Here is a 6,742-nt window from a genome sequence, read left to right on the forward strand (position 1 = left end):
CACGCGGGGGCGAGGGCGCTCCTGGCGGAGGGAGGCGGCCGAGGCGGGGCCGGGCGGGGCTGGACGGTGCGGCCGGGGCCCCTCCTGGGCGGCTGGGGCGGGGTCCCCTGCCGGGGCAGCACCGTGCGCGCGTGCGTCGTGTGCCTGGGCGTGAGCACGCACACGTGCACGTGCTGGAGGGGAGCCCTGCCTTCCCGGGGCCCCTCGCCGGGCTGGACCCCCACCGCGCCAGCCCGTCCACTCGGCAGACGAGCCCCGGGTGCCGACCACGTGCCCAGAGGCCGCCCAGGACGGCGCCCGCACGGCGAGGGGGGCCGCGGGCGGCAGGGCGTTCCCCGGGGGGCGGCCCCGCTGGTGCCCGGGGCGCGGGGTGGGGTCACGTGGGGCAAGCCCCTTGTCTCCTCCATCTCTGCTTGCGACACTGACCTGGGGGGACCGCGGGAGACGAGAAGCTCAGGCTGCCCCGCCCCTGCAGGACCCCGGGAGGCGGGCAGCCCACCCACCACTTCCTCTGCAGGACAGATAAAGGGGCGCCCGCGCCCCAGAGCCGCAGGCGGCACAGACCTGGGAAGGTAAGGGCGCTGCCCCCCCCACCCCTCAGCCGGGGCGCCCTGGCCCCCCACCCACCCCTGCCTCCCCTGCAGATGCTGCGGCTGCTGCTCCTGGCCCTGCCCTGCCTGGGGGGCTCCGTCCTCGCCTTCCCGGGTGAGTCCCGACCCCGGCCCTGCCCCTGCCCAGCTGCCCTGTCCCCTCAGCACCAGCCCGGGGAGGGGACAAGGGTGGCGCCTCCTGGGGGGCTGAGAGGCCAGCTGGGCTGTGGGGGGGGGGGGTCTGATCCCTGCTCACTGCTCGTTCTGCTCACCCAGCCCAGGGCCCAGGGGCCGAGCTGGTGGGCATCGTGGGGGGTCAGGATGCCCCCGCCGGGCAGTGGCCCTGGCAGGTCAGCCTGAGGATCTTCGTGCTAGAACACAAGTGGTGGAAGCACTGGTGCGGGGGCTCCCTCATCCACAGCCAGTGGGTGCTGACCGCAGCTCACTGCGTTGTGCCGTGAGTGACCCCCGACCCCTTGCAGTATAGGGAGTGGGAGGTGGGGGTTCAGGGTCCTGGGGTGGGGTGGGTCAAGGTTCGGGCACCCTCTCTCCAGGGTCTGGGCTGTCTCTGGCTCTGAGCCCCTGGGAGGTCCGTGCTCTGCTCTGAGCCCTGGTCCCTGGGCCCCCCCAAGGCTCCATCTGAGAAGCTTCTGGTCTCCCCCAGGGAAGATTTGGAAGCTTGTGCCTTTAGGGTCCAGGTGGGGCAGCTGAGGCTCTACGACCACGACCAGCTGACGAAGGTGACTCAGATCATCCGGCACCCCAAGTACAATGTCAGCCTGTCTGCCACGGGGGGCGGGGACATCGCCCTGCTGAAACTGGAGGTCCCTGTGGAGATCTCCAAGTACGTCTGGCCCGTCCCCCTCCCACCTGCCTCTCTGAGCGTCCCTGAGATGTCCTGCTGGGTGACAGGCTGGGGGGACACCTGGACCAATCGTAAGTGCCAGGATCACCATGGAGGGGCCGTGGGTGGGCTGCCCAGGGCCAGCGGCTGGGAGGGGCAGGGGGTCTTTCTTGAGAAGACCTCGGTCCCTGCCTTTTGGACCCGGGGGAGCGGGTGGGCAGGTTCACGCAGCTGCCCAGGACAGGGGCCCTGCTGGGCCAGCTCTGGGGGACCCCAGGCCAAACTCAGCCCCCAACACCCCAAGAGGAGGCTGCTGCTCCCCTTCTTGAAGTGGGGGCACCCGGGTGCAGAGCTGCAGGGCACATTCTGGGGCTGCGTGCTTGGCTCATCGCCCCTAGGTCCTCCCGTGTCCCTGTCCTCGCCCCTGAGGCTCTCCTGTTCCTGGGAACACGTGGCCTGGGGGCAGGTCCCCGCAGCTGTCCTCGGGGTTCCCATGGGTGTGGCTCCTGGGCTGGGGCACCTGCCCTGCACCCTGTGCGTGTGGGAGCTGCAGACACACTTGGGAACCTCTCGTCACCCCTCCCCTCAAAGGGGAGCAATCTGAGGCTCCGGGAGCAAAAAGGACCCTTTCAGCATCGGTGGTTGTAGGCCAGTGGTTGCAGGTTCTCAGCACCCAGTGGAGGCGCATCCTGCCCTGCCCCCTCCAGCCAGGTGCTGAGGTCTGAGCAGGTGGTGGGTAGGGGGGGTCGCCTCACTCGCCCTCTCCCCACAGGTCCCCTGCCTTCCCCCTGGAACCTGCAGCAGGTGGAAGTCCCCATCGTGAGCAATGAGCGATGCAGGAGGGAGTACCAGCAGGTGGACATGCCCATCACAGAAGACATGCTGTGTGCAGGCGCCAAGTTCCAGAGCACCTGCCAGGTGAGGCGCCCCGACCTCCGCCAGGTGCACCTGAGGAGGGGCCAGAGCCTCAGGGCAGGGGGGTCGCAGGCACAGGGGCTGACCCGCTCCTCTCCCCACAGGGCGACTCGGGGGGCCCCCTGGTCTGTTATATGAAGGACCACTGGCTCCAGGTGGGCGTGGTGAGCTTTGCCCTGCTCTGTGCACTTCCTGACTTCCCTACAGTCTACGCCCGAGTGTCGTCCTACGTGCCCTGGATCCGCCAGCACGTCCCCCTGCAGCCCTGACCGAGGCGCGTCCGGGCGCGGCCCCTGCGCTTCTCCCCTGGGGCTCAGCATTTTGCTCCCCACAGCGCTGCCCCCCGCCCCTGCTCCCCGCCCTCTGCCCCTGGCTCCAGCGTGCTGGCCTTCCCGGACAGCGGGGAGCAGAGGCAGGGGACAGGCTCCCAGGCTCTGTGTCCCATACGGGGGTGGAGATGGCCCAGGACCACCGCCCCCACCCCAATCTGTGCTTATTATTAAACTCGGTGGAAAGCAGCTGGCGCTCCGCGTCCTTGTCTGTGGCTGTGACCTGGAGGTCTGGGGGCTCTGGGGGCCAGGGGGGCGGGGCCAGCTGGGTTTTGCACCTCGCGGCCTCTTCCTGCGCTGGCCTCCATGGCGTGGGGGTGGGGTGGCTGGTCCCCAGACTCAGCAGCCCGTGCCCTCAGGTCTCCCCCGCCCATCCAGCCTCTGCTCTTTCCTTCCTACCTGCCCCTTTCCTCTCTCCTCTCTCCATTGACTTTATTCTTTCTCTCTGTCCCTACTCCCATGTTTTCTTTCCTCCCTCCCCCCTCCTCTCCTTTCCCTGCTCTCCTCCATTCCTTGCTCTTTCTTTCATTCCCTTTTTCTTCACTGCCTTCCCTTCACTTAAAACAGTGCTTTATGATACAAAGGAAAATATACTCACAATTAATGAAAAGATAAGAAATCTTTGCAGAGAAATAAAAAATATGAAAAAGAATCAGAGGCTCTGTTCCATTAAAAGCAGTACCCTGTTTCCTTCTCTTTCTTCAATTGGGTTTTGCTCACTGCCTCCCTGTCCACAGCCTCGTTCCTCTGTTAATTTGCTCGGCTGCTCACCCCACACGGCCATCTAGAAACAGCAGTTTTGGGTTTTCAGGTTCTGTTTTTACGTCGTGTTTAAACTGTCAATTGGCACAACCACGTTTTTAATGGTGGCTGTGATCACAGCGGGACTGGGAGATCCTGAAACCAGCCTCCCGCCTTGGAGCTGCTTGAGCTGCCTCTCGCGAGCCCCGTGGGAGGTGGTCTCGGCTGAGCCCAGCCCGCCCCAGCACCCACCCCAGGTCCCCGAGGGCCGGGGCCGCCCCGAGCATGAGGCCAGGTGGGCCTGGGGTCCGCTCTCCAGGGTGGTCTGAGCAGCACCCACCAGGCTCGGCGGGGCAGAGATGACCGCGGTGACGGAAACCCTCCCGTGTGGCCGCTCTGCGGGGGGCACGCCCTGTCGGTCTCTTACGGCCCCTCCGCCTGCACCAGTTAGGTGGTCCGCCTCCTGAGAGCCTGGAGTCTAGGGCTGACCCTGGGCGGGGGGGCGTGCAGCAAGCAGGGAAGGGCGAGGCTGGGGAGGCAGGGGGCGTTTCCACAGTGTCTCTGCTCCCCACCAGCCCCTGAAGCCCCCAGCCCCTGCCAGGGCAGCTCTGCAGGCCGGGGGTGCACGGGGCACCAAGCCAGAGGTGGGGCGCGGGTCCCCTGACTGAAGCGGCCTCTCAGCAGCCCAGCCGGGGCCCGGCAGCCCCTCGGCTCCACCCGGGGACAACGTGCTGGGCCGGGGTCCCGAGGCACTGGTGCGGGCAGGGCAGGGCGCTGGGTCCTCACACCCGCGCACGGCCAGCTGCACGGGGTGCCTGGGAGCAGGAGCCCCTCCCGGGAGCTCAGGTGCAGGCTCGGCCTCGGCGGCCCCTGGAGCCCTCAGGGTGGGCCCTGGGAGAGGACGCAGCCCCCCGCCCCCCATGGCCTCGTGCCCAGCCCGCCCTCTGCGTCCCGACGTGGTGTCCCCTGGGTCATTTGCTGGCGACTCGCCCCCTCTGCTCTCCCCCTCCTGCTCACCTGACCCGGCAGCCTGGGGGCGGCTTTGGGTTCAGGGGCAGCGGAAGCTTCTGGTCAGTGGAGAGGACCAGCCCCAGGCCCGAGGCCGCTCACGGCATCTCCACGACCCGCCCCGTCCCCAAGGGCCCTGGACACGCTCAGATTGCCCTGCCCCTCCCGGTCCCCACTGGACCCCAGGTGGGTGCTGTCCCCATCCAGTTCCTGTGCTGCCCAGTCTCATAGGACCAGCTGTAGGTGGCCTGGCTCACCTGGCTCACCTGGCTCACCTGGCTCACCTGGCTCACCTGGCTCTCCTCACCTGGCCTGGCTCTGTCCAAACCAGCTCTGGGAAGATTGTGACCTGGGCCCCCTGACACCCCCTCAACCTGCTCCCCCAGATCCCAGCCCAGGGCACGAGCTGGGGGACATCGTGGAGGGATGTGATATCTCTGTCGGGAAGTACCCCTGGTAGGTCAGCCTGAGATTTGATGAGCAAAGTTTCAGCAGTGGGAGCACGTGGGTGGGGCTCCCTCGTGCACCCCCAGTGAGTGCTGACCACAACCCACTGTGTGCAACCATCAGTGGCTTCCAACAGGGTCCCCCAGGCTGGGTGGGGTACGGGGTGGGCCAGCAGAGGGGCCGGGGTGGGGGGGCTGTGCATCTTTGAACCGAGCTGAGCTTGCTCGGGGCCCCATCCCCAAGGACTGGCCCCTCACCTGCTCGTGGGCCCCTGGCTCCCGGGCCCTGAGGGGTCCCCACTGCTGCACTGAGCTCGGGTCCCTGCCCCCAGCCAGCACCTCTGAGAAGTTTCTGGTCTCCCCCCACCAGGGAAGACTTGGAAGCTTGTGCCTTTAGGGTCCAGGTGGGCAGCTGAGGCTCTAGGAGCACGACTGGCTGAGGAGGGGGACTCAGGTCATCCGGCACCCCAAGGTCAATGCCAGCCTGTCTGCCGAGGGGGCGGGGACGTCGCCTGCTGGAACCGGAGGCCCCCGTGGTGCTCTCGGGCCCGTCAGGCCGGTCGACCCCCCGCCTGCCTCGCTCAGGGTCTCCACCAGGAAGACGTGCTGGGGGACCGGCTAGGGGACGCCGGCCTTGGAAGTGAAGGCCAGGGGGGCACGGGCCATGAGGGAGGAGCGGGGGCACCAGGAACAGTTCATCATCTCTGCGTCTTCTGGGGTGCCCTGTGGAGCAGGGCCAGGCTGGGGTGGCAGGTGGGCGCCTGGGGGCTCCGGGTCCCGCCCTCGAGGCAGAGGCGCCTGGGGGAGGAACTCCAGGCTAAGGCCCGAGGGCGGAGGCCGCTGGAGCCTCGGGGGCCAGGGAGGACGTGGCCCCCCAAGGCGCGATTCCCCTCCTGGCGCCCGTCTTGGGGCGTCCTGGGCCTTCCTTTCCCAGCACAGGTTTCCGAGGGGAGAACCCTCCGTCGTGCTGCTGCCGTGGGCCCCCGCGTCCCGGGGCCTGGCCGTGGGCCCTCCCCTCTGCTGAGGACCCTGCCCCGAGTGGGGCGCACGTCCTGGCCCCCGCGCCCCCCCGATTCTCCCCGCAGAGCCGCTCTCCTGGCCCTTCACCTGGGGAGGTGACGGTCCTGCCAGGACGGGGATGTCTGTGATGGCAGCTATCGCTGCGCCGTCCCCACCAACACCCCAGGCCCGCCTCTCCTGCTGCCCCCAGCCCAGGAGTTTGGGGTTCGCCGGCCCCGTGGCTGGAGGTGAGTGGAGGTTGCCGCAGCCCTGCCCAAGGACCTCCTGCCCCTGGCCTCGTCCTTTCCCTGCCCTTCCTGGGGGCTCCGGGGCTGGGGTCTCTCCCAAGAGCGCTGGGCAGGGCCCACAACCCCCACTCTCCACTCCCCTTGAATCTCGTTAAACCGTGTACCAAGCAGCCCCCTCCTGGTTGTGTGTGCTTGTCGGCAGGGGGGGCTGCTCTTGGGGGTCCAGGCGCTGCCCCTCGGGCGGGGCAGGATGGGGGGAGGTGCCCGGGCCCACGTCCCCTGCCTGCAGGTGTCCCCGCCACGCGCTGGCGCTCCCCCCCCCCCTTCTCTCGCCCCTTCTCTTGAGCACGCCGGCCTTGGGGGCACGGAGCTGACAGGGCTGTGGCTTCGTGGGGTCCTGGGGGGACATGTCCAGACAGCTCTGGGGAGTGGGGTCCCACTGGCGGGGGTGCACCCTGAACAGAGGGGCCAGGAGCAGACCCGGCGGGGGCTGGCCTGGTGTTTAGCCGAGGTGGGGGGCGGGTCTCCAGGGCCGGGCCACGGCCAGTGTGGCGGGTTCTTCGGGACCCCGTGTGACGGCGACACAGGGGGTGGGGCGTGAGGGGGCGGCGTCCTGGGTCCT

At 68.5% G+C, this 6,742-nt stretch overlaps 1 protein-coding gene across 1 annotated transcript; it reads left to right on the forward strand.

Annotated features, from left to right (window-relative positions):
• The first annotated feature begins 484 nt into the window (after positions 1–484).
• On the forward strand, positions 485–3,303 carry LOC131275426 (mastin-like). Its single transcript, XM_058285543.2, has 6 exons — positions 485–572; positions 645–705; positions 867–1,047; positions 1,255–1,526; positions 2,207–2,352; positions 2,454–3,303. The coding sequence occupies exons 2-6, from the start codon at positions 645–647 to the stop codon at positions 2,616–2,618; spliced, it is 825 nt and encodes a 274-aa protein (XP_058141526.1). The 5' UTR covers positions 485–572; the 3' UTR covers positions 2,619–3,303.
• The last annotated feature ends 3,439 nt before the right edge of the window (positions 3,304–6,742 follow it).

Source organism: Dasypus novemcinctus, chromosome 23, assembly GCF_030445035.2.
Source record: "Dasypus novemcinctus isolate mDasNov1 chromosome 23, mDasNov1.1.hap2, whole genome shotgun sequence".
In the NCBI taxonomy this organism is placed as follows: domain Eukaryota; kingdom Metazoa; phylum Chordata; class Mammalia; order Cingulata; family Dasypodidae; genus Dasypus; species Dasypus novemcinctus.

Excerpts from the sequence above, each read along its gene's own strand:
- LOC131275426 (XM_058285543.2), top strand. The coding sequence starts at position 645 with ATGCTGCGGCTGCTGCTCCTGGCCCTGCCCTGCCTGGGGGGCTCCGTC. Across the intron at positions 706-866 it reads CTCCGTCCTCGCCTTCCCGG|CCCAGGGCCCAGGGGCCGAG; the intron begins GTGAGTCCCGAC and ends CTGCTCACCCAG. Across the intron at positions 1,048-1,254 it reads GCAGCTCACTGCGTTGTGCC|GGAAGATTTGGAAGCTTGTG; the intron begins GTGAGTGACCCC and ends GGTCTCCCCCAG.